This window comes from Xiphophorus maculatus, chromosome 23 (genome assembly GCF_002775205.1).
Source record: "Xiphophorus maculatus strain JP 163 A chromosome 23, X_maculatus-5.0-male, whole genome shotgun sequence".
Lineage (NCBI taxonomy): Eukaryota > Metazoa > Chordata > Actinopteri > Cyprinodontiformes > Poeciliidae > Xiphophorus > Xiphophorus maculatus.
Genome location: NC_036465.1, coordinates 26,188,142 through 26,214,681, shown reverse-complemented (window position 1 = coordinate 26,214,681; position 26,540 = coordinate 26,188,142). Strand labels below are relative to the sequence as shown.

The 26,540-nt window shown below is 39.7% G+C and overlaps 1 protein-coding gene across 3 annotated transcripts in view; it reads left to right on the top strand.

Moving 5' to 3' along the window:
- Positions 1–352: 352 nt before the first annotated feature.
- The window catches only part of LOC102227473 (gamma-aminobutyric acid receptor subunit alpha-2-like), a 34,762-nt gene continuing 8,574 nt past the window's right edge, over positions 353–26,540 (top strand). The window contains exons 1-7 of one of the 3 annotated variants that reach the window (XM_023328837.1): positions 353–909; positions 1,372–1,465; positions 3,496–3,593; positions 11,731–11,798; positions 14,927–15,147; positions 18,403–18,485; positions 19,757–19,900. In XM_023328837.1, coding sequence (XP_023184605.1) covers positions 1,395–1,465; positions 3,496–3,593; positions 11,731–11,798; positions 14,927–15,147; positions 18,403–18,485; positions 19,757–19,900 — 685 coding nt within the window. In that variant the 5' untranslated portion in view covers positions 353–909; positions 1,372–1,394. Of the gene's footprint in view, positions 928–1,371; positions 1,466–3,495; positions 3,594–11,730; positions 11,799–14,926; positions 15,148–18,402; positions 18,486–19,756; positions 19,901–26,540 lie in introns of all 3 variants that reach the window. The other 2 variants (XM_005813888.2, XM_023328838.1) reach the window with 2 other exon arrangements.

Genomic DNA, 26,540 nt, shown 5'->3' with positions numbered 1-26,540 from the left:
AAAAACCACAAGTTCTGTAGTTTTGGCTGTCAAGAATCTGAAATGTTTGTCCATTTTTTTATTTGCAAAACAGCTCAGACTCAGAAGAGGTGAACAGAGAGCACAGTGCTCCGTAGCTTCTGTTCTCTTGTTTAAAAATAGCTTACCCACAGCATGATGCTGCCACCACCATGTGGGGATAGTATAATAAAATTATAATAACTTATACATTCATATTTTAGCTGGGCCTCCATAACATTTTTGCACCCCTATGAAATTTTCTGGGGGTGCCACCGCTAGTTACACGTGCAGGCCACACTTTTTAGATTTTTGCTTCCATTGAAAACCCACGCAACACAACACACTGAAGACAGTCTAATCGCGGGCAGTTCTCCTAGAGCGCTCAACCATCATGCCTCCGTGTTGTGCATCACATGTGCGTGCGTTCAGACACGCAACATTCCTCTGTGTTGGCCTCATCGGACTGCCTTTAGGACCCGGGTTGTCTCCTTTGTAGTTGTTCGGAGGCGATGAGGGGAGACCGAGATGCGCTTCTTCTCCTATCACGATTCACATCGCGGCTGAGCGAGCCGAGCCGAACCGAACCGAGCTGAACGGGGCAGCTTAAAGGCTCCAGCACCTGCTCGTCCTCCCTTTTTTTTCCCTCTTAATTGCGCTCCATTAAAAGGCTGTTTTTAAAAAAAAAATTACTTTATGTAATATTAATTATTAATCGAAGGCCTATATTTTCCCGGTTAATTTCGGTAGAGTATGAGACGCAGAGCACCATCCGAGGAGCATTCCTCTTGTTGCCTTGGACCATGAATTATCAATGCTGCCAGCTGCGTTCCTGTGACACGAACCGAGGACAACAGCGGTGAATTCCGGTTAACTTTTCTGCGCATCATTTGACGTTTCCAGCGGCAGCAGGTACTTCTTCCACTTGAGGTGAGGCTGCGCTCCCCCACCACCTTCCCTTCCTCTCTAATCATTTCCCCCCCCCATTTAGACGCGTTAAATTGAATTCTTTACATTTTTCACCGATGGAAACGCAAAGGAGCGTGGGAGAGACGCTCCAAACGTCTCGTTTCCTTCCCGTATATATGTAATGGGTTTTTGTCGCCCTAATTAGGGACGCGGTGTAATGAGTGACGCGACGTGATGTTGGATTTATGCTAACTGGCTGAGTGAGCGCGTGGGACGTGCCACTGAATACCAATTACAGTCAGATGCCGTCTCTTGCCTCTCTTTTTTTCCCCTCCCCCACCGTTTCTGTTCATTTATTTATATATTTATGTGATGCCCGCCGAAGAGGGATTCCCCCACAAATACTAGGGCTTCGTCTTTACATTGTTGTGGGTCTCATTAACCCGGAGCTCCCGCTCTTCCCAGCGGCTGTCGGCCGAAAAGCAGCGATGTGGAGCAAGGAGGGCACGTCTTCACTAGTCTTCTGCCTGCTGGTGCTCACGGCTCTCGGGGAAATCAGGTGAGTGGTTTTTAGCAACGGGAGACGCCTCGACACACACACACACACACACACACACACACACACGCACACACGCACACATACACACGCACACACGCACACACGCACACATACACACGCACACACACACACGCACACACGCACACATACACACGCACACACACGCACACATGTTGTATGTGGGGAGCCCTTTGTTTATCTGTCCAGGTGGACTCTAGTTATCATTGGACCCCCCACCCTTCCCCTCCTGTGAGCAGTTTCAGCCATGGCCTTAAACTGTAAACTAAAGGGCACGTGGGAAATTAAATAAAACGCAGCTGGGCTTTCCTACATTGCTGGTATGAGCAGTTCTCAGCTCAACCCGTCCTAATTGGGTCTTTTCATTAAAAAAAAAAAAAAGAAATCCAGTCGAACCCATTGGTTGAGCCAAATGATCTCTTCCAAAGACAGTAACATATCTCTTGCCCTAACCTCCCCCACCCCCCACGGTCCATACAGCTGTGTTTAACAATGTATGTATCAAAGTATATTTCTAATACAAGATTGAACAAAATACAGAGTTTTTAAAGTCAAGTTTATTTGCATAGCAACATTTCAACAACAAGGCAGATCAAATTCGTGACATCTTACAGTCACTGATTATGAATCAAGCAATAAACATTGGATTTTGTCAAATGCCACCTCAAAATCATCATGCAGATGAACTTTGAATATGTTCCAGTTATGAATCAAAGGCAGCTCTAATCAGGTGGATTGTAGCCTTGATCTAAAGGGACTCTGTGTTTCAGCCGATGTTTGTTTCATGGATTATGAAGATCAACACATATAAGCCTTTCTTCCACTGCATATCCTACTGTCTTGTTTTCAAGAGAAATGATAAACTTAGACATGATCTAGTTACATTTATTTAACGTGAATTACTGCACTGATTGTGGCAGGTTTCATATTGTACTAAAAAACTACTTCTCAGTGTGAACCACTCCAACTAAAACTAGGGTGACAATATGTTGCTGCTCCTCCTTTAACCATATTTCCATCTGTTGTCAATACGTATCGCAGCCGCTAACGGTTTATTTTGTTGTGACAGCTTCCTGAATTATTCAGCAAGCTATTCTGAGGATGTTCTCCTTAATATATTGTACCTGACCTTTGACCCAACGACCAGGCGGTTTTTGTGCATGTGATGTCACATTGCAACATGTCTATGTTGAAGGTCTATATCGACCCTTTCTCATATGTCAATCGAGGAAAACCTATTTCGGATATATATTGCCACTGTTTTATTGCCCAACTCAAATCCTAACAATAGAAGGTATACAAAAACGCTTCGACACTTAGAATATGAGGTTATACGGCATTCACTGCTGTATTTTTTAATGACTATGGTGATGTGACTCTCTGTTAAAGAACAAACTAGACATTGTTTCTTACTTCATGAATAGGTTGTTGTCGTTTTTATTTACATTGTTGTACTATTAAATGTGATTTCAAAATAGGCCTATAGAAACATAGACACATAAAAAAAGAGAAAAATACAACATAACTTTAGTTTTAAGACAAAGAAATAAACATTTCCAAGCCGTAGTGGAGGAAATAGTTCCGGCTCAGACTAAACTCGGTTTATTAAAGTTGTATAGATAGAAGGCCCAGATGTAAACAGTTATTAATATTGCATACTTTCACAGTAACCAATAACCCGAGGCTGCTCCAGCAGAGCTGTCTGTGCCGGTGATTAAGCTAAGATTTAATGTGGGACCCAATCTGAAGTCATTTACCACGAATCTGTGCCCTGATTGCATTTGCATACCCGGCTGTGTTTCTGGCTCCGAGATCACATGGCTGTTGAAGGTTGCGCCTCGAACTGGGTCAGCCACTATGGGGAAACGACGTCTATTTGTGCGTCTTGTGTTGGCATGCGCGGGGAGTCGCTACCAGACAGCAAGGAGCTAGAAAACCCAGGAAAGACTAGAGTCTAAAAAAGTTGCGAAATGGTTGTTGTCTCACAGTCCTGTTATGTGTCTGCTGCCTAGATCGGTGAATGCCGTGTCGGAGAACATCACCCTGTTCACGCTCATCCTGGACAGACTGCTGGATGGATACGACAACCGTCTCCGGCCGGGTCTCGGAGGTGAGGAAACGCAGCGTGTGTGCGCAGAGAGAGCCGGGGCGGGCCCTGCCCTGCGACGCTACGATTGTTCTTACGCAACCGCACGCGTCTCGTTTTTCACGGCTGAGAGCTCGCTCGCAGCGAGAACACTTCATTTAACGTCAGCCTTCGTAGCACCAATAACCTTGAGGAGCAGGCCCCTCAAGAATACACCGATTAACACACTCTGCGTCCGCAGCGCTCAGATTATACAACAACCCAGTCCACTTCCTGGAAAAGTGGACACATCAAAACACACGAATGGATAAATCATTTCTTTATAGCTTTTTTAAAAAAACAAATTTCACAGAATCAGATAAATATATGATAAAACAATCAAGTTTATTTGCATGGCACATTTCAGCGACAAGGCATTTCAAGGTGCTTTACACAATAAAAACTTTTAAAAATGTCATAAAAACATCATACAGTCAAAATAATCTACACACATGAAATATGTTGGTCAATGTTTCATGTCTTATGGTTCAAGAGCAAATCTAAACAGCTTTCATTTAAAATAACTCAGCAGGTTCACAGTTTTTCTGACGTTTCTTCCAGATAAATGTTTTTATTACACAAGTCAGTTTGATTTTGGGTCATGATGTATGATGTGTTTAGAAATAGACAAACTCTTGTATTATATGCATTAAAAAACAATATTGATACTAAAGTATAATATTCCAAAGATTATTTTAAGCAGGTTTGATCTTTTCCACATTTTGTCAAGCACAAATTTCACTTTATTTTATTGGGATTTTATGCAAAATGTAAATATAAATGTCATGGACACCTAACATTACCACCTCAGCATCCTGGTGTGGAGATGCTTTTCTCTAGCAGAGACAGAGCAACTGATGGTCATTTTAACAGCATGTTTTAACGTAAGAGTCAAAATTTCTTTACAAAAGTGTCATAGTTTTAGGCAGCCAAATCTCGGCAACTTTTAGTCGAGAAACGTCATGGTAAAAGCATTCCTCAATTGTCGTGTGAAATCATAAAGAAATGCATCAGTTTTGAGTCTCTTACATTTTTAGGAAACATCCTTTCTATTTATTCCTCAGTGGGGTGGAGTTAAAGTTATATTTTACCATAAACAGCTGTGTTTTGGAGTAACTCCATAAATCTCATTAACTATTTTTCCCAAACGTAAATCAAATTGAATTTCCTCTTCCTCTAATAACTGTCTAGTTTTCATTTGTTGTTGAAAACATTTTAGTTTCAGTCATTCTACATTCATTTTAACTTGGATTTCATTTAGTTTAATTTGAAAACAAAAAAAGTTATTTAATAAAACTATAATTGATGATGAACAATATTAAGACTGGGTTCACCTTATAGCAGGACATTAATCCTAAACATCTAGTTTATATCAAAGTATATTTATGCTCTATGGCTCAGTCAAAGTACAGATCCTGATCCCGTTGAGAATCTACATCCAAACTAATCCAAAAGACTGGGCTCTACAAACTACTCCCTCAAGCAGAATACAATAGCACGCCCCCCTTTTCAGATTTTTACATAAACAATTTATCTTTTTCCTTTGTAGCATAAAATACCAAAAAATTATTGAAATCTGTGGTTATGAAGAAGTTCAAACAGACTTGTCCACGGTAACGTTTTAATTTTTAATTTTCTCCACTTCCAACGCTGCGTTCACTTTGCAGCCTGAAGTGACCCAATTCCGTCTTTTTTTTTTTTTTTTTTTTGTCAAATCGGATTTTTTTGCCGTGGCCGTTCACACTTCTAAACAAAAGCGATCTGTTTGTGTTCTGCAGTGTGAACGGGCAAACCGCATGCGCAGTAGAGGGCGCAATAGCGTCAGCGTTCTCAGTGTTTTACCAACCGCCACAAAAAGAAGAAGTGCTCAGTGTTTGCGGAAGTAAACGCACGGAAATTTTGATGCCAACGGTGAAGCATATCTTACGATTTTGAAGATCTTGTCCGACCGGAGCCAGCATATTAACAACTTAATCCTCATATAGTCCATTGTTGTTGTTGTTTTTGTTTTTCTTCATGCTTGAGCGTATCAGGACGCAGAATAGTGACGTTTGTCGAGTATCAGGGACGTTCAGCTCAGATGAGCGCGACCTGGACTTTAGGTCAGATTTGAATCGGATACGTATCGGATACTCAAGTGGCCCGGGTCGCATTCGAAAAGAATCCGGCTTGTGCTGTTCAGACTATCATGAAAAGATCGGACACGGGTTGCATTACGTGAAAAAAATCAAAACAAACGGAACTGGGTCACTTCAGGCTGCAGTGTGATTGCAGCCTCAGACTTTTGCTATATTGTAATTCATAAAGCACAGTACACTTGGAAGTTTGAACTTCCACGTTCTGCTTGCTCGGCATCCAAAGCTGAGCTCCTCCCTCAGGATTTGGTGCGTTTTGAATTTCCAGTTCCTGGGGCCATCAGTCCATCCCAGGAGCTGCCATATGGGAGAGAGACCTCCTTTAGCTCAGCCTGTTCAGCTGGCTGCTGCCACATTAGCTGTTGAACAGGAAAAGCTGAAATGTTTGTTTTGGAGCACTGTGGTGATATTCTGCTTAATTGTACATTTTGTTTGCTTTTATTATGAATAATTTCTTTAAAAAAACAAAACAAGCATTTGAGGAATCTCACGAATCAACACTGGCAGAATCTAGGGATCTGAAAATCAACATTCCTAAATTTGTATTGTTTTTTTTCTGTTGAATTTGTATGGTGTAAATCTACAGCACAGAATAGCAAGTAGTAATAATACTAACTGAATGGCCAGCAGGAAGGTGTCATTATTAATCGATGTAAGTTCATTGAGATTTGCATTTCATACCATAAATCTACTGTTTATTCATTTTGATTTATTTATTTTATCGGATTGGATGAATGACAGCCTAAGACTATGTTGCAAAAACGTAATTTATTCATGATTTGGAGTCTACAGATGCAGATGTTTACACAGCCTGAATTAAAAGATATACTTTTTTTTAATTTTTTTATCGCTGTCTAAAGTTCAGTCAGAAAAACTTTTCTTGTTTTAGGTCAGTTGGAATTACCCAAATTATTTTAACTTGCTAAATGCCAGAAAACGTTTTTAGAGTATTTTTTTGTAATTTTCTTTGAATTTAAAAGCTGACATCGATTTGGTAACTATCGTGGATAACTAACTAACTGAATATTTAGACACATAAACAATCTTTCTCACAGTTTGACATTAAATCAGACATTTTCCTGTTTGGAGTCAGTTAGCATTACTAAAATTATTCCTAATTGCTGAAAGCCAGATTGCGAGAAAAAAATTGGTAAAAAAAATTTAGTCGATTTCAGAAGTTTCCATACATTTCCTTAGCATTAAACTGAATTTTAGAATTAAGTTTTAGATCAAATGCATCCTTCTGTAAGCTTCTCACAGTAAATTGTTGGAATTTCGGCCCATTCCTGGTAGAACGGGTTCTACCAGAAATCAGGTTTGTAGGGTCACTTTGCTCACACACGTTTGAAATCAGGACTTCCTGATGGCTACTAAAACATTCACTGCAGTCTTTCTACATAAAGGTTTTCTTTCCTCATGATGCCATTTATTTTCTGAAGTGTACCAGTCCCTTTTGAAAACAAAATACTGTTTTTAAGTGTTCATGTTTTCTTCTTTGCTCATCAAATGGACAAATGAACTGCAAAGAACTGCAAAGAAATCTGCAATTCAGACTGGATTTGCAGATTTCTTACCAAAAACATGCTCATCTCTGGGACAGAGTCAGAGCAGGATGATGGCCGGATATCCTCAGTGTTTATATTTTCATATAAATATTTTAACCGATTAATCTGGGAGATTCAGGCCTCTTTAAATTGTATCTGAGGATGAACTGGATCTGGTTTCTCTGTATGATATCTTCATTGATTTCCTTTGATTTTTCCCACCCACATGAGGTATGCAGTGTGTTTGATGAAATGTTGTAAATTTATCAGAAGCCTAATAAGAGATGACGTCATTGTATAAACCCACAGCAATATAAGCAAACCTGAGATTCTGAAAAAGTAATGAAAAAATAAGAAATCAGAAAATTATCCTGACATTTAGCAAACAGGAAGTTTAGCCTGGTTTGATCTCAGACAGTCGAGGACAAAAAGGTTGTGTCTTTTTACACGGGACATGTAAACATCTGGTTGCAACTGCAGCTCTGTTGAAGAGATCATTTGGAATCCGACACGTCTTTCAAAAGCATGAAAACGTGAATCAGATGTTTTTCTTTTAACCCCTTACCTCATTAAACCAAATCCTGCAACACTCGGCATGTACCGCTGTACTGCACGCATCCACGTACAAAGGCGCGACACCGGGGAAGCAGCTTTTACAAACCGAGTTTAGGAAGGGAACACAACACGACATCAGATGCCGTTTTCCACGCGGTAAACACATTAGATCTGTCTGTGGCATCTGTGGGGAAAACGTTGTTAACGCTCCACCGAACTTTGGTTTGCAACGCCTGGAAAAGAGGCCGAACGCAGCTGCCTGCGCGTGCTCACTCGGTAGACGGGCTTGGAGACGGTTTTCACATTTCAAGTAACGTGAGAGAGAGAGGCGGAGACTTAAAAACCGAACCCCTAGTTTTATTGCAGATCGGGAAACCTTCAGATATTTATTTAAGGCAGCAGCTTCCCCCTGGAGAGATTTTAAATGTTGTTCAGTTAAAAAATGTTTTCCATTTCCTTCAGTGAAAAATTATTTTTAGCTGGAGCCGATGGGGGTAGAAAGAGGAGAATGACTTGTTTAGTGAAAATCTGATCATTCAAAAATGGCGGGGTTTTTTTTTTCCAGTTTCCATTTCTGATACAAGTTTTTCCTTCGTGGTATTGTGTTAATCTGTATGCTCCATAGCTGAAACAAATACTTGAAAATCCATCTAAAACACTTATATCTGTCTGTATTAATATTTCAAACACCAAATAAACCTTAATATGGATAAGTACGCCCAGCAGAAAAGGTCTTATCGCTAGCACAGGAACTAACATCTTTATTCTTGGATTGGCTGCTGTACAAGCAGCAGCCAATCGTGTATCAGGTAGCTTTATGTGTGAGGTATTTTAGCTTACACAAGCTGCACTTTTTTAAAAATGTATAATTTAGATAAGCTCTACAAAAAGATGTGTGAACAGCAACATTGTCCGTGAATAATTTGGAGTTTTGTTTCACAGGAAAGTCAACAAATACAGAGCTGTGATTGGATGGGCTCCACACCTGTTTGTTTCTTTGTTGATTTTATTGAAATTAATGTGTTTTTCCAAACATTTTTTTTCACCCCACACGAGTCACGTGATGAAGAACAGGATGTTACTAGATGAAGAAGGCGGCAGGAAGTAGTAGCAGGATGATGATTCTCGCGTGATTTTAAGTGTTTCTTATTGAATCGCAAATTGTGTTTTTTCGACATTAGTGGAATATTGAAAACGTTTTGCAATGGAAACTCAGATTCAGCTAGTGACTGTTTTGGATCGTCCAATGCCATTTACATTATGGCAGTACGTCTTTCTCTTAATGGTTTATTTTTCATTGCTAATTCTTGAAAAGAAAAGAAGAAGTCAGCTCCGCATTGTACAACCTGAATACATTACATTAATGTTCATCATGTATCAAAGATTTCTCCCTGACAAGCTTTAATTATTTAATTATTATTAAGCCCGGCACAGTTTGTTTGTTCCCAGTTTGTTTGGCCAAAGAGTTCGTCCCTCCAAACTGATGAAATTCAGTCCAGCATTGGTTTGTCTCCTTCCCCTGTGTCCAAACTGGCAGGAGTTGAAGCTGACATTTGGATAGTTGCACAGAGGAATGCGCAGTCCCTAACACATGCAGGTTGTGTCTTACCAATTAAACGTGGCTCAGTGGACCCATCTGCACCAAATGATTCAGACTGCATGGAAAGCACATGTCTGGGACTTTTGTTGCTGAATAAATGAACTTTAGGTATTGTCCTTATCCCCACAGATCCTGGAGTCCTCAGGCATTAAATGCACTCTTGATATTTTCAAACAGTAAACACGTTCTTCCCCTCAGGAGACAAGCTTGTTTTCGATTATGTTCCTCTTGTGCAATGCGGTTTCACCTGAGCTGCCATTTGGTGGTGGATTTGTGTTTTTGATGACTTATTATAATTATAGGTTTGTTTTGTTTCGGGCTTTTGCTTATATTTCAGGGTTGTGATTTCTCAACGTTACAACATACCCAGAATCCTCTGCTCTAAAATCTGAACCCTTAGGCTTAATTATTGTTAATTGCTGTTGCTAATTGCATTTTTTTTTTAACTAATAACTAAAACGCCTGTCTGGACAGTGAATTATCTACATGTAGCAAACTCTACCGTTCAATCATAAATTACATTAATGAGGAATTTTGTTATTTTTAATTGTTGCTTATGCAGCTGATTGGCCGTGAGCGATATGCCGAGTTGACTTTTTTAAAATGTTTTTGTTATTTTGCTTGTGAAGCTTGAGGCTCCAGGCTAGTAGTTGTTTCTTGTTCTGCACAATGTTGCACAGTTACCATTCACAGTGCTATAAAACGCTTCAGAGAAGAAACTCCCAGACCACAATAACACTGCAGCTTTAATGAACTACTGCATAAAAAAGATGGCAAAATAACACCGGCTATAAAAATGGCAAAACATGGGTTTTTAATAAACCAGAGTATTTTTTGCTGTATTAATTCACAATGAGTGTCATTTCAAGGAATTTTTCAAAAAAGTAAAGTAACGTAATTCTAATTGATCTTATGGTTTGTTTCCTCTGAGAAGTAAATCTTCAGATTGGCCAGTAGACCAGATGGTTAGAGCAGCAGCAATTGTTTATTTTAAATAGTTAAGAGGCAAAACCAGACTTTTTTGCTGGAATAATTTTACTGAGTTTTGCTAATTAGTTTGAAATAAAGACTGCACAGCAGGACTGTCCCTACAGCACACTAATGGGGCATTGTTTCCACCTCCGTTAGGTCCAGAGCGGTTCCACTCCAGTCCTATAATTTCCTACTGTTGGATGAGACATAAAGCCTCACTCTGGTTTCATGCGTCAACCATTCACATCAGGTTCCACCGTCTTCAAAAGAAGAGTTAAACACACCAAGATGCTTCTTCTAATCTCTCCTTGTAGTTTTTCCAAGTTTCTCATGTTATTGATTCTTCGCGGTGCGCTCATCACAGCCTCAGGCCGCCCTGCAGGGTTAAGATTTTAACTCGCCGCATGTTTCCAATTCCCTACACAGAGTCCGTCAGTCTGACCTCACCTCTCTGAGGCTTTTTGAGCTCTGCAGGTTCACATCGTAAAGCTCTGCTCAGACTGTATTTTGTAAACGTACTTTTGAGGAAAGTTACTATTTGATATCCTTCTGATTTTAGTAGTTTTCTCACTTATTAATGTCTGGAAATAGAAGATGTAAAGAATGAATATTGATTGCCCTTATAGCTTGGAGCTACATGTAGGATTTTAGTGTGAAGATGATAATGTTAATGATCGCAATGCTCACCAATAACACCGATCCGATATTAATATCTGTATCGGTTCAGTTATTGAAGCAAATTCTAGATCCATCAGATATACTCAACTCTAATTCCATGCTTTGTGCTCTGAGCTTTATTATTAATTTTTACATTGTATTTAGAGTGTCTAATTGCACTTTCCAAACCAACAGTTTAATATAAGTCATTTACATATATTTTGAGTTAAAACCCTTTACTCCCTTTATTTACATTGAAATGGAAACATGGAACATTCACTGTTTTTGGGAAGCCCAGTGCTTCCAAATCTACCCGAGTCATTAAAAATTATCTAGTTTTATACATTCCTAGCTTTTTCTTTTCTTTTTAGAGAAAACCAACAAAAAGTTTCTACTTTCCACATATAAACAAGTTTCTCTTTCTAAAAGTGTATTTCTGCACCTCACTTTTCCACATTGTGGGAGTCACACACAAAAGTCTTTTAGAAAATAATAATTTACCGGGTATCTCAGCCTGAGATTATCTGGTGAAAGGGGCCAGATGGGCACTTCAGTGACTGTCCGACGAACAAACTCATCTCCTGTTTTGTATGTTAATGGTCTCTGAGGCAGGAAAGACGCTGTAGGAGATGACACCGAGCTTTTTTTCTCTGATCCAGACAGGGTAACCGAGGTGAAGACCAACATCTTCGTCACCAGCTTTGGGCCGGTCTCAGACACCGACATGGTGAGTGCAGATACTCACTGTGATGCTTCAGCTGTTGTTGGAGGAGCAAAGTGCTTCTATTTGCTTTATTTTAGTCATGTAGGCCCTTTTTATCCATTTGCTGTTACATCACTCTGTTTTTTTTCTGTCCACACACACACACACACACGCACCCACGCACACACACACACACACACACACACACACACACACACACACACACACACACACACACACACACACACACACACACAGATGATACAGAAGCCACACTACGGCACGATGTCTATTCATCTCTAAATTTTCATCTCATACATTATTGAACATCTTGTTGGTATTCAAGTCACTGCTTTCTTTATCCTGCGCCCTCCTGCTTGTTATTCTGAAACACATGGCCACCTTTGCTTCAGCCCCATTTCTGTTTATCTGCTCCCACTTTCCAGGTGATTGATCAGTCGATTTAGCAATCAGAGAACCTGGATGTGTGATGAAACTTTTTTTTTTTTTTTTTACACTCCATAGATCTCCTGGCCTAAAACAAAACATCTCCTGCGTGGAATGAAATGCGTATTAAATCTGCAAACTGTGTGAAAGATTTGTTGCTGCATGGGCGAAGATCCCAGTTCTAAAAATCACCACCCACATGTGATGTACTGTGACTAATTGTCTAAGTGGAGTGCTCAGTCTGCCTAATTGCACCCCTGATGTCTATTTTTCAAAATATATTGCGCATGAACAGATGGACAGATGGGCAAACATCTGATAGGGAAACATTCAATAATTTCATTTCACTGGAGGAAGATTTCACTGCGCAGCTCAACTAAAGCCCTAATGTATAAAAATTCATCTCTAGGTGGGTTTTAATTGAACCACAGGGGGCCTTCACACTCGTTGGCATCAGAAAATCCAACACCTATTGGGCATCCCAAACAGTTGCTATATATCAAGTGCCTAGAAGCTTTGATTAGTAATTAGGGCTGAAACTTTTAGTCAGATTAATCATGATGAATTGATTATTGAAATAATCGTGAAGTACTTTTGTAATTGATTAATCGTTAACTGGAGCATACAGTCTCAAAAACGGCCATTTGCTGAAAGAACGCAACACTCAGAGTTAAGATTCTACAAAAATATACACATTTTGCATTTAAGGTAAATACAACCTTTTCATTGTGAGTATGTTCTACACAGAAATGTCAGTGGTTGGGAAAAAATGAGGTGATTTGAACCTAAGATGTCACAATAAGCCATGTTGTTGACTAAAGAGCACAAAGTGAGCCTAAATGTAAAAGAACTGATCGCAGTGACGAAACTGTAGCTTTTAGAAGCACCTTTAGCTGCAGTAACTCAGAGGAGTCATCTTCTGAGTCTCACAGATGGTCACATGGCAGATGGTCTCACATTTGTCACAAGAATCACTTTGCATAAAGAGGAATTCATGTTCTGCTCAGTAACTGAAAGCAGAAGAGAAAACAAGCCCAAATCATCATCCTTCCTCCACCACAGGCGACTCATTTAATACATTTCAGACATGCCGACATGCATACTGTTTCATAGAGTGATATAATCCTGTCATATGAGAAATTAAATAAAAAGAGAAGTAACATGGGAACCAGATTGCTTAAAGCCAAAAGGAAGAATCTTATAGTCAAAGAGGCCTATGAGCTTTTCAGTGTAATCAGTTAAGACTTAAACATAGAGCAGAAAACTGAGCTGAAACTTTTTGCCTTTATCCATTTTATGTTTTATTAAAGGGGCAGCATTATGTATTTTCCAGTCACATAGTGCCCTTTTAGATCATAGACAAGTAACTATGTTAACTTCAGTTGTTATAAAAATGCTGATTATATCAAATATGACTCAAAAGAAATTTTACTGTGTAATTTAACAAATTGGACCCCTGTCTCTTTAAAAGCTCCTGCTCTTTCTGAAACTCCACCTTCAGGAAGTCATAGCATGGGTCCTCTCTTGACCCTTTTTAATGTTTTTACCAGCGTTGCTCTGAGAAGTTGCTCCTAAAATTAGCTTAGCTGACCCGCAGTTTTACCAGTTGTTTGCTAATTGTTGCTGGCTAGTCTGAAGGAGCCGAGTGGGAGAGTCGTGGAAGAGGGAGGCTCCTTTGTGAGGCTGAAGCTACTGAAGCTGGGCGTTTTTGCTGGGAAAAGTGCCTATGTCCACCCGGGCGTTTTGCGCAGCTGGATGGTTGCCATGGAGATTAAAGAATTTCTCAAACATACATGAACAAATCAAAGCGACACTCCAGGTATGTTTTTGATGAGGAAATGATATCATCACATGATGTGAAGCTCAAAACAGTAAATTTTACATGATACTGTTTTAAAATATTGCTGGATTTTTATTAATTGAAACTTCGCTCAAATATTTGAAAATTATCATCATTTTGTGACCAACATGGAGCCAAAAGTTTTAAACCAACCATCCATCAATTCGTACCTGGAGATGTGTAAACCCGCCTGCTCATGTTCTACAGTTTCCATTAGTAAAAGATTTATTATTTTCTGCAATAGGGAACAAAAACCGGCCCCAACCCACGGGCCCTTATTCTCCTATAGCCACCCCTGCCTAAGATGACCAAAGACGTAAATGGCATCTAATCCTCCTGGGTGCTGCTGAGCTACATGAGGGTTCAGTCGCAGTTTCACCATCCGGAGATCTAAATATTAGAGGCTTTTCGATTGTGATGTAAAAAGGAAAAGAGATAAAAACATCTCTGTATCTCTCACTCCCACTCTTGGTTGTGAATCTCACACATACTAGCATTTCACAGTGCCTTGCTGTGCTTTCTGCCCTAAATCCGCGTGTGCGGTTCCTTCTGACAGCTCTGGGTTTTAGGTCAGGGGGTTTGCTCTGCCCTCACAAGCCGGGAAAACACCAACCCAGGGAATAAGACAGAGAGTGCAGGCCGCACCTTAATGGATCTTTTGTCAAGCAGGGAAAGGTTTCAAAGTGCCAGATGAAGTCAGTTGTGAAGATGCTGCTTGTAGACATCCATAAATCATGAGTGGACTTGTGCACTGTTTTCCTCCGCTATATTTAGCAGGGAAGGGTTTTTAGTTTTCACACAGGAATAGAAAGGGGGAAAAAACAGGAATATCGCTTTTTCACCAATTCACTTTCCCCATCCTCAGGAGTACACTATAGACGTTTTCTTCCGGCAAAGCTGGAGGGATGAGAGGTTGACGTTTCACGGGCCGATGAACATTTTGCCCTTGAACAACCTGATGGCGAGTAAGATCTGGACTCCTGACACCTTCTTTCACAACGGGAAAAAGTCTGTGGCGCACAACATGACCATGCCCAATAAACTGTTACGGATCAAAGACGACGGGACTCTGCTCTACACCATGAGGTAAAAACAATTACGCCTTCATGTTCAAACACAACGTCAAACACCACTTTTAGTCTTTTACTTGAAAGATTCTAGTGCTAAACCGGGGCTTGTTCTGGTTCTGAACTATAAAAACACAGCAAAATAAATTGTTGGGATTTCTGCACCACATCGTCACGTTATTACATCACTAAAAATGTCTCTTTTAATAATTGTTGGGTTTTCTCTCTGTTACATTAAACCTCGCTATCGCTGCGTCCCTCCAAACCATTGTTGTAATATAGCTGAACTTTAGAAACGTTTCACTGAACTAAAACCGTTTGCTTGTGAAAAAATCTGTTTCCATTTCTGATCAATACTCAAGAAGTCCAAGAATTTAATCACAATATCAGATGAAATAATCTTTAAATTAGGATGAAATTTAAAGAATCTTTATTATTGAATTATTGACTTATAGTGGATGTAAGTCACACGGCTATAGAAGTGATTTACATTCACTTCAAAACACACAACAGAAGAAAGAACAGATACAATGAGTTGGTATTATCATACTCTCTATTCAACCTTCATTAATCTGCAGGTTTCAGTTACATAAATAAAAACCTTTTTAAGATCTTTGTAAGAATATTAGTTGAATTTAAAGATGTGTTAATGAAGTAATTGTTTTTCAATAACTTAAGCAAGGTAAATATAGTTTCAGAAATTAGAAATAGTGTTGAACATGAACAAGGTATTTTAAATTGTTTTTGTCTTAAATTAGGAGGACTGAAATCACGGTTTATACCCACTCTCTCTACAGAGAATGGGGAAATGTATCGTCTCAGAGAAAATGATATTCTGTTCCTGCAGCTTGTTCTTGACTCATATTCTGGCCAGAACGTTGTCCTGGTGTGGGGAGTGAGAACCATCGTTCTAGTGATCACTACAATGACAAATGGTACATTGAAAGATAAATATATGAAAACATTCCTAAAGTTCAGCGCCAGTACTTCTGAAATATAAAATGTCTTATTCTTAAAGAACTCTGTTTTTGCTCTCTCCACCTCAGGCAAAATGACTAATTTCTCTGTTCTTGTGGTGCATGTGCAGGCCTTAATTTGTTTTGAACATTTTGACTGGTTGTTGGCCTTCACTAAATACACAGAGATCTGGTTCGTTTTTCAGGCAAAGTAAAGCATTAATATCAACCCAATCTCTTAACAACTCTCAGCTCTGGCAGTACAGAGTCTCTTCCGGTTCGTATTTGTTCAAGAAAAGAAAGTCAAAACTGTAACTTAGTGTATCCAGCCAATGCATAAAATAAAAAAGACCCGAGAGTGGCAGATTGGTTCCCAGCAAAGCATTAGAACAGGTTTAGATCTGGTTTGGTAGAAAATAACCAAACATTTTTGCTTGGAAAGCCAACCCTGCTTACAAACCACAAATGTCTTTTTGCTTTTTGTTCTGTGGAGGAAAAGTGAAATTATCCACTGCTAATGCCTGGTTCACACGGTAAAACTTTTGGCCCATTTTTCCCCCTTCCAATCGTCTTAAGGACGATACAGTTACCGTGATGATTCACGGTAATTGGAAATCTGTCTGTGTGTGGTTTGCTGTATTTACCGTGTAGCTCAACACCACACATTGTAGGACCAAACCTGTTAGAACTGGGATGTTTTTGTATTGTCATAGGTGGGGGCTCTCTCAGATTTTGAAAATCAACCGACAATCTTAAAATCTAGCCATGAGAGCCAGGCATTATGGGAAAATCACACTAGTCAGGTTTATTAAAGTATCTTGCACAAGATGAGAGCAAAGACAGAGAGTAAGCTCCGACCTACAAACATAGGAAATGTCTTTTATACTCAAGGACAGAAGTGCAAAACTTTTTACAAGATAGACTGTGAGAACTAGCTTCCTGACAAGAAGCTGTGAGAACTGACTGCTCTTTAACTTTCGTAGCTGCAGAAATCCTCAGAGGGGCAAAGAGAAAGCTATTCCACATAGACTATAAAGACCAGTGACGTGCGGTCAGGGGAGGCAGGTGAGGCAGTGCCTCACCAGCCATCATGGAAAGAAAGAAAATATATAATCATAAAGTAATTTAAATTGTTATATTCATCCGGTGGTTTGTACTAAAAAATATTTAATTTTCATGTAGCTTCACCAATTTCGATTTTTATTTGTTCAAAATGGCTGAATTTTCTTATTTTCCCATTCAAATGCTTGGAAGCGATGCCGGTGAGGCAGCAGCGAGCTCTGCCTCACCTTGGATTGCGCAACCCCTGGCTCTGCGCTGGCTGCTAAGCGGAGAGAGCATGTTGCTGTAAGGCGTCAATAAAATGGTTTAAACAAATTTAATATGTGAACTTATTTCCAATAATTTAGCTTATGTATATAATGTACAGTGCTTTTTGTCACCAACTGTATTTGTGTAACGTGTTTCGTGTAATGAGCGATTATAAACGGCAGAGAACAGGTTCGAGGTGAGGCAGGCAGTTCTCTTGCCTCATGGCAGGGGGCGCTCAAGATCCCAGACGTTCGTCTTGTTCACTCCTCAACTGCCGAGTAAGTGACAGCGAGCTAGGCTAAACGATTCGGGAAGCAAGTCAAGTGCAGCGATAGATTTTGTGAGCTACAGTTTGTATGTGTAAGGATGCAGAAGTGAAACATAACCTGTAAACTGCTGTCAATCTATGCATCTATTTGCAAATCTGATTCTGATGACGTCAGTGCCTCACCAGCTATGAACCTCACCGCACGTCACTGATAAAGACGCCCAAAAAAATAAAAACAAAAACAACATAGCATAAAGCAAAGGAGACCTTAAAAAGCAAAGTTAGACACAAGTCATAAGCCTTTAGCAATTAGCGGCAGTTCAAGTTTGAGACTAAGCTAGCTTTCTTAGCTCGCTATGTAACTAGTTGAAGCAATAAAACAATTCTTAAATAATTCTAGCTGACCTAAAACAGGACATGTTTAGTCAAACAGTGAGACACAGTGAATAAAAATATCCTGTTTTAGCTATGTATCATCATGTGTTGTGCTATAGGCTACAAACAGCAGAGAGCAGAGAGTTTAGCCTCTCTGCAGCCTCCTGTTTACTGTGCTCTGCTGGTTAAAACACAGACAAATTATTTCCAATTCAAGGCACTGGAGATGTTTCGTGTCTTGAATGGTGCATGCAGCTTTTTTAGTTTAATTTCTTTTTTTTCATTATTTGTTTGTGTATAACCTGTGCTGTTTACTTTTCATGCATTTGCAAATTCTCGCTAACGTTCTGTGAATTGGATGCAGGTTAACAGTGCATGCCGAGTGCCCAATGCATCTGGAGGATTTCCCCATGGACTTTCACTCCTGTCCTCTAAAATTTGGCAGCTGTGAGTAACTCTCATGATGATAGAGCCTGAGGCAACTGCAACTAAGATGCAATCCTTTTGTCTGCTATGCACCTCACTGGTTCCTCGGGGCAAGAGCGGCCTGAGTACCGAGTGAACCTAAAATGCACGGCTCAGCTGGCAGTGACCCTACAAATATCAACAGCAGTGCACCAGCGTTAAAAGTTTAAACATAATAGCATCGACAAGGAAAATGCTGTTATTTTCTGCTAAAATCATCCAAATATTTTTCTTTGGAGAGCTGAGGTCTTTCATTAGGTGCTATGGCTTCTTTACATTTGGATGACTGATTTTTTTTATTTATTTTAATTTTTGCTTTAAGCTGTGAAGCTGGTTACAGGAAAAGTGGAGATTAATAATTAGCCATTATCAGACATCAGAACTCAGTAGGTCATGTCTGAAATGCCTTGACGTCTGGAGCAAATGAAATACATGTTTAGCATTCATGTGATGACTTGCAGTAAAAAGTGTTTTATCGCGTTTTCTTAACGCAGTCAAACAAGAACAGAAAACGTCAACAGGGCTTTGACTCAAAGCTTATGCTTCAAAGGGGCAGTATTATGTTTTCCAGGCACATAGCGCCATTTTATTGCTAAAGAAAGTAACTTAGTTACCTTCAGTAACATTCTGTATATATTCAGTTTGACTTAAAAGAAATCTGACTCTGGAAATAACGCCTTAAAATTAGGCCTTTGTCTCTTTAAGAAGCTCCAGCTCTTTCTGAATCTCCGCCTTCAGGATGTCATCACACCTCTATTATTAACCCTTTAATAATAATGGTTTTTTACCAGAGTTTCACTGAGAAGTAGCTCCTATAATGAGCTCAGCAGACACACAGTTCCACCAGGTGTTTGCTAATTGCTGCTGGCTAGTCTGAAGGAGCTGAGTGGGGGGGAGTCGCGGGAGAGGCGGAAGCTTGAAAACTGCAGCTGTGAGGAGGAGCTTCATCCTCAAAGGCGAGGCTAGATCCCACGAAGAGTTTTGCTCAGCTGAATGGTTGCCATGGTGATTAAAAGATTTCTCAGACATGCATGACAGAATCAAAGCAACACTACAGGTATGTTTTAGATGAGGGGATAACATTATAACATGATGTAAAGCTCAAAAATAGTTGATTGTACATCATACTGCCCCTTTAAATACACAGTAGTGGGGATGCTTCATTTGGGTCACTGAAAAAAGTAAAGTAATTGATATCTGTAACCGCCTCAGGATTATTCCCCTTTGGGTTTATCCTCCTCCCTTTTTTCCAGACGCCTATACAACCTCAGAGGTGACTTACGCTTGGACCTTAAATGCTTCCGACTCGGTGGTGGTGGAAGAGGAGAGCTCCCGCCTGAACCAGTACGACCTGCTTGGTCAAACTGTTGGACAGGAACGCATCAAATCGAGCACAGGTAAGAGCCGATGGGACTCCAGCAGACGTCTAGAAGCAAACTCATCACACCAGGGGCGTCGGGCTCATTTTCATTTTGGGCCACATCAAGATCATGAATGTCCAAAGCCGGTTGATGCAGAATGTATTGATAAAACTACCCAGTAACAAACTGTTAAAATAAGAATCAATGGCTGGTCCTGCATTTGATGAGTAATTCTTAAAGTTAAATAATATTGAACATCTTTTCACACTCATGTAATTTGGCAGAACACAGATAAAAACTGCTGTGATGTAATTGATAAAATGATAGCTAAAAACGGCAGTACAAAAACGCAAAGCAGGTTGTTCTTGTTGAAAAATATTTATTAGATGTATTTTCGGTCTTTAGGTTTTAAACTGTGGTTTTTTTGGTTTGTTTTGTTTTTACGTAATTTTTCACAAATGTCAACATCACACAGAAGAAAATGTATCTGTCCTTTTTTTTTTGTTGCAAAGTTTCAGGTTTTCATTTATTTTAAGACATAAAAATCAAACATTGGGGTGCTGTGGTGGCGTAGGGGCAAAGCACGACCCACGTAGTGAGGACTTAGTCCTCGTGGCGGTGGACTAAGTCCAGGTTCGATTCGCCTCAGAATCAAACCTGAACATGCGGGCAGGTTCGACTCCCGGCCTGCTGACATTTGCCGTATGTCTTCTCCCTCTCTCATTACCCTCTTTCCTGTCTAACTACTGTCAAACAAAGGCCACAAGAGCCAACAAAATCTTTTAAAAAAATCAAACATTGGTCCTTTGAAAATGACAACAAAATTCTGTCAAAATGTTTCCAAATGGTCTCGTATCATTTATGGCTCTAAACAAGACTGATGGCAAAATTGGCTTTTTTGATTGTAAAGATTGGGGAGTCCATAGGGCCACATAAAAACTTATGGCGTGCCAGATTTGGCCCCCGGGCCTTGAGTTTGACATGTGTATCCTTCAGCTTGGGAAACGCCAATAGCCAATATTTGTAAGGGCTACACCTGCTGAGCAAGCGGCCAAACTAGCATCTTTAGTCATTATTTCTGCAGCAAACAATGTCAGGTCTGATCTAAGAGTTGCAGTGATGTCTTCAGCTGTTTGGTTTTTGTGGGCTCCGCACTTTCGAATCATTTTCTGAGTTTTGTCGCAGTGTGTGAAAACCAAACAGTTTTTCTTCTTTGAGAGGATGCTGAGCTCCTCAGCCTCCTACGTGTTGCATGCTCACTTTGTTTTTCTTTTTCTTTTTGCATCTGATTTATTATTAAATATCAGGACTGCTGGTTTGGCTTGAGCAGAATGGCTTTGTTTTAACCTCATTTAATTGAACAGAGACACCTGGATTAAAGGTCAGTTCAGATATCTACATGAAAATATGCAAAAAGCTAAATACTGTTTTTTATGGTTAACAAAGAAAAGTGCTCTAAACACAGCTGTGCCCTGCTTTACATTTCATTTAGGGTTAATTACGACTCCAATCAAGCCCAATAAAAGTTATCTCGCCTCCCAGAATGTAATTGCTTTCTATTTCCCCTCAGTTCTCTCATGCAGCCTGCTCGGTTGCATAAAATCCAAGAGACATCTGTCTGCGGCGAAAAGAAGCTCTCCCTTTGCTTCTTGGGGCCTGAATGAAACGAGAACAATACATGATTTAAGCAAATCACTCGTCAAGTTCCAGCTTTAGAAAAGACAGAAAACCAAGAAAACAAATGCTCCAGAAAATAGGCCACACCGTTAAAAAAAAAAAAGAAAAAAAAACTGAAAATGACAGCTAAAAATAGAAGCAACATTTCACGCAAGCATGCTAACACAGATGACAAGAAATGGGGGCAGAGCTTGAGGTAGCATGCATCTACAGTATATGTTGCTGTGTATGTGTGGGGAAAAAACGAAAGAGATATCATGTTGAGACAGTCTGGAAGATCAGATAAAGTGCTGCTTGTGAGCCATGAAGAAGTAAACCTGACCATAGATTTAGCTACTGTAGAGTTAGTGGGATTCTTCAGCAAAAACAAGACGAGCCTGTGATGTTTTCTGCAGCGGACGCTCGGAAACATAACTCACTCTGATATCACACCCGGCCATTTTTATCTTAGACGACGGCACACAGCTTACATTATGCAACGTCACACTGGTTCAGTTTTCAACTCATCTGTAATGATTAATAAATTTAACTCAACACAACTGGAGTCTGGGCTTCAGCTTGATATTATCTTACATTTGATTGCATCTTACTTTTGGTGTAAATATGAGTTTGTCGTCAAACCAATGATCGCATTGCGACCAGGTGCTGAGCAAAAATCCGTCACCTCTTCGCCACTGTGCCGGACAGCCGTCATGAGACATTTAGTTTACAAACCAAATTTTATTTTTGGGAATTTCAAGTGATAGAAGTGACACATAACTGCAAAAAAGAAAGGAAAACGTGGGATATAAAAAAGATTTTCAAAATCAAAATTTGAAACTCATCTATATTTAGCCCCCTGTGCATTCTATCACTTTCAGAAATCATTTAATGAGCAAATAACCCGACTGCGGCGGCAGCTAGCGATTATTTTAGTAATTGATTATTCGATCAATTAACCAGATTTTTTTAAATTGCTGCATTCTGCAGATTTTTAATTTATTAGAATTGCATTAAAACATGGAAATAAATAATTAAATTCCTCTTCTTAATTTAGATAATAAACATTTTATTGCCTAAAATGCAATAACTTAGCATTCCTTTAGTGAACACCTGATCATTTGTTGCAAAGGTGCAGCTAAAAGAAATACTTCTAATATCAACGTGTGAGAAGCTCAGCCCCTTCTGCATGACTTCACATCAATGCAGTGTTTGGATGACTTGCTGACTATTTAAACGATTAATTACTGGATTAAAGGCTTACTAGCATTTAATTTACAGAATTTAAACCGGGTGATGTCTGTCTGTCACCTCAGGAGTTTTGGGTAGAACATATAATTATTTTGTTTATCTTAAATGTAAAATGCATATATATATTTTTTATCCAGTTTTGACTTAATTACTGCTCTGAATACATTGTTCTTTCATAAAATTGGCTTTCTTTGAGTCTGTATACTCCAGTGAACGATTAATCAATTGCTAAATTAGTTGACGATTATTTCAGTAATCGATTAATCCGATTAATCGTTCAATCCTAACCCTGACAATTTAGGCTAGGTGAGTCTTACATATTTGTGCCACACTTTTCAGATTCTTATTTGTAAAAAATATTTCAAACTATAGATCCTTTCATATCTCCTTTACAATATGCAATAATAAACGTTGATTAAATCCCATGGTGTCATAATATGACATCATGTGGAAAAAAATGTAAGGCATATGAATACCTTTACAAGTCTTGAGAGTTCTCCACAGTTTTAATTAATCCCCTATTGCTTAAAAAGCATTAATATCAATTGACTGCATTATAACTGGCTCTCTTGACAAGGCCCTCCGCTGTGGCAATATGGAGTCACATGCAGCACAGTGATAGATATCATACAGGGCATCGCGCAAAACAACCTCTTAGTGGTTATTAACTCAGAAATAAATGCCCTCTGGGGAGAACGCATAAACAGCAGCAGAGCTGGAGCAGGTGGAGGCAGCGAGGAACACAAAACGTGTTAAGTAGGCCGCTGCATCAGTGCAGTGTAGGTGTGACGGCTGTGGGTGAGGTCGGGACGCCCCGCGCTGCCGTGGCGACATTAACGGCTAACAGAACAGGGTCAAAGCAGACATGTCACGTTACTTTGTGACAACAACAAAAAAACGGAGGGGGGAGTGGGGAAAGGGCAAGAGCGGCGACTGGAGAGTGAAGCCCTGAGGGGTCGCAAAATTCACCTGACAGATGAACCAGATTCAAGGTGTGTAGCTATGGTAACAGTGCATGTTGCCATTGAAAAAGAATTTGTGTAAACTAATGATAAAGTTGTAGCACAGCGCTCCACAGATGGTGAGAAACGTTTCAGAAGACACAAAGATATCAGAAGCTATTTATCACTCAAGCTGAAGGCTGGACGATGTGGCCGGAAATCGTATCACAATATAATCGTTACATGTCAGTAACGATTATACTGTTATAATCGTTAATTATAATCAGTAATTATCTGAAATACTGCCAAACTGGTGACATGACCTTGTTTAAACCATAATTTCCTCTGGAGAAGTTGTTCTCATTTTCTCCTTTCACTCCATGCCATTGTTTTACATTTTTTTAGCGGTCGTGAGGCATGGTGTCAAAACATGAAACTGCTGCTGCGCAAGTTACTCAACATGTTGTTGCTAGGTAACCATAGAATGAGAGACATAGTTGATGCCAACAACCTGGCTTTGCTAGCCAGGAGAGATTAGTGGCTACAGTCTTTCCTCCGCCTACATCCCCCAGGATGCTGTGTGGTTCTGGATTTAGTGAAATTATTGAACATTATATCAGACATAATAGATTGGTATTATGATGGGTTTATTTTCCAGCCCTAACTTTAACTGAGGGTTGGTCAGAAGACGTATGTGACAGTTTAGAAGAGACTTAATAGCACTTTTTGAAGCGGGGGTCTGTAGAGTAGTTAATTAATGGTCAGAATTTCGCTTGAGAAATTTTTGCTAAAAATTTGGCTGAGACATGTTCTCAAAAAATGTTCAGAACTTTGTGAATGTGGCCCAACATACACTGCAAAACTCCTAACAAAACTTCACTTTTGTCCTCCAAATTTATGAAATCTTAGCTTTTTCACTAATAAATTTACAACTTCTGCATTACCAGATCATAAAATACACAGTTGGCATAACTGCACCATGTAGCACCATGTGAAGATCTTGTTCTAGTGCACATGTTTCTGTAACAGGTTTCCAGGTTGCTCAATCTGATGCCGCAAAAGATAAAAAGTTGGTCATAATTACAGCAGGACAAACACATGCTACACAGCCTCCATTTCCATGCTTTTGTTGTTCCTACTTAGAGAAGCTACGGCCACGTATTCCTTAAAGTATTGTCGATTAGATGAGGTGCTTAAATAAAACACAGACTTTAAAAATTCTGGAAATGGTTGTGTTTTGAAGACAACCAGATGAGATTGAAATGTTTAAGTCAAATTCACACCTGATGGTTATGAAAGACTCTGAGGAGTTGGTCCCTGGCGGCGGACATCGATCAGAACCGTGCAGCCGGCAAGCTGAACTCTTGAGGGAATAGTGGGCAGTCTGCAGAGCTTCCCTTCCTTATAAAATGACAGTAATGAATTTACATATAGCTCTCTGCTATGTCTAGACATTTCGGTCTATACTGTAGAAATATTCTGGACTTATTTTCTACATGTCTCTGAACCAAGAGCTCCACCAACATCTCCCATTAGATAACCTTTACCAGTATGTATTCCCCCCACCCAGTGAGTGAATCCCATTATCAGGGGAATCCCTGCTGCAGTTTCACTGAGCAACAATTTGCCATCATCGCTCCACGCTCCTATCTGGGTTAAGTGGCGTTTGGTGCGTCAGTGGAAGGCAGAATGCTGCCAGTCGCTGTTTCTCTCGTCTAACTGGCCTCTCCACATTATCTGATTGGCTGGCTCCACATTAATCATTCATCGCTCTTGTGTCAGTGTTGGTGTGCAGCGTGCTAGCAAACTAGGTCATTGGGCGCTAACGAAGCTGCTTTGAGACCTGACAGGGTCGGACATCCTGCTGCATCTGTAGCCGTACCGTCCAGCCAGGCAAGACGAAGCCGTTACAACACGACTCACTTGTTTCTGCTTGGTCTTAAAATCTACTTTTTTTCTATCTGGGCACTTTAAAAAAATGATTGGCTTTGCAAACTTGACGACAATAATGTTGTCTGACACCCATACAGATTTCTTCTGGTTTTTTCCTTTTCGTCACACTTCGGCTAAAAAAATGATTGGCTTTGCAAACTTGACGACAATAATGTTGTCTGACACCCATACAGATTTCTTCTGGTTTTTTCCTTTTCGTCACACTTCGGCTCATCAAATACATTTTATTATCAGAGAATTGGCGAAGAGTAATATCCCACCAAGCCTAAACGCTGGGTTTGTGAAAACGGTCATCCCTATAGATGTAAAAAGCCCACTCCACAGCATCTCAATTGGATTTGAACCAAGAATTTGACTAGGCCACTCCAGCTGATGTGTTTTAGTGATCTGTCCAAATTCCTAACCAAAGTGCAGTTCAATTAAATACAATTCAGTTCTTATATTTAGCGCCAATTCACAACAAGTGTTGTGTGTAGGCACTTTGGAAAAAAAGTAAGTAAGCTCAGCTAATTTCTTTTTTGTTGTTGTTGTATTTCGAACTTTATTGAACACTATAAATTGCAAAAAAACACTGATCATGTGACCAAATAGAGAGGAGGAAGGCATTATTTAATGAAGTTAAGAACCTCATGGGTGAAGTGGGTAGACAATAGTATTTCTTTAAAGAATGAAAACATTTTTCACTCTTGAAAGTTAATTTAGTCTATCATAACTTTCATCATTTGTAAATGTTTCCACACGGCTGAACTTATCTTTTTCTGATGAGGGAAAGAAGTGTACAGCAACAAGTGGAGGAGGGGAAACACAATGTTAATCTGTCCTCCATATAGCCAGAAAACCTCTGGTCGTTCTGGCATCTTAAAAACGTAGAAATG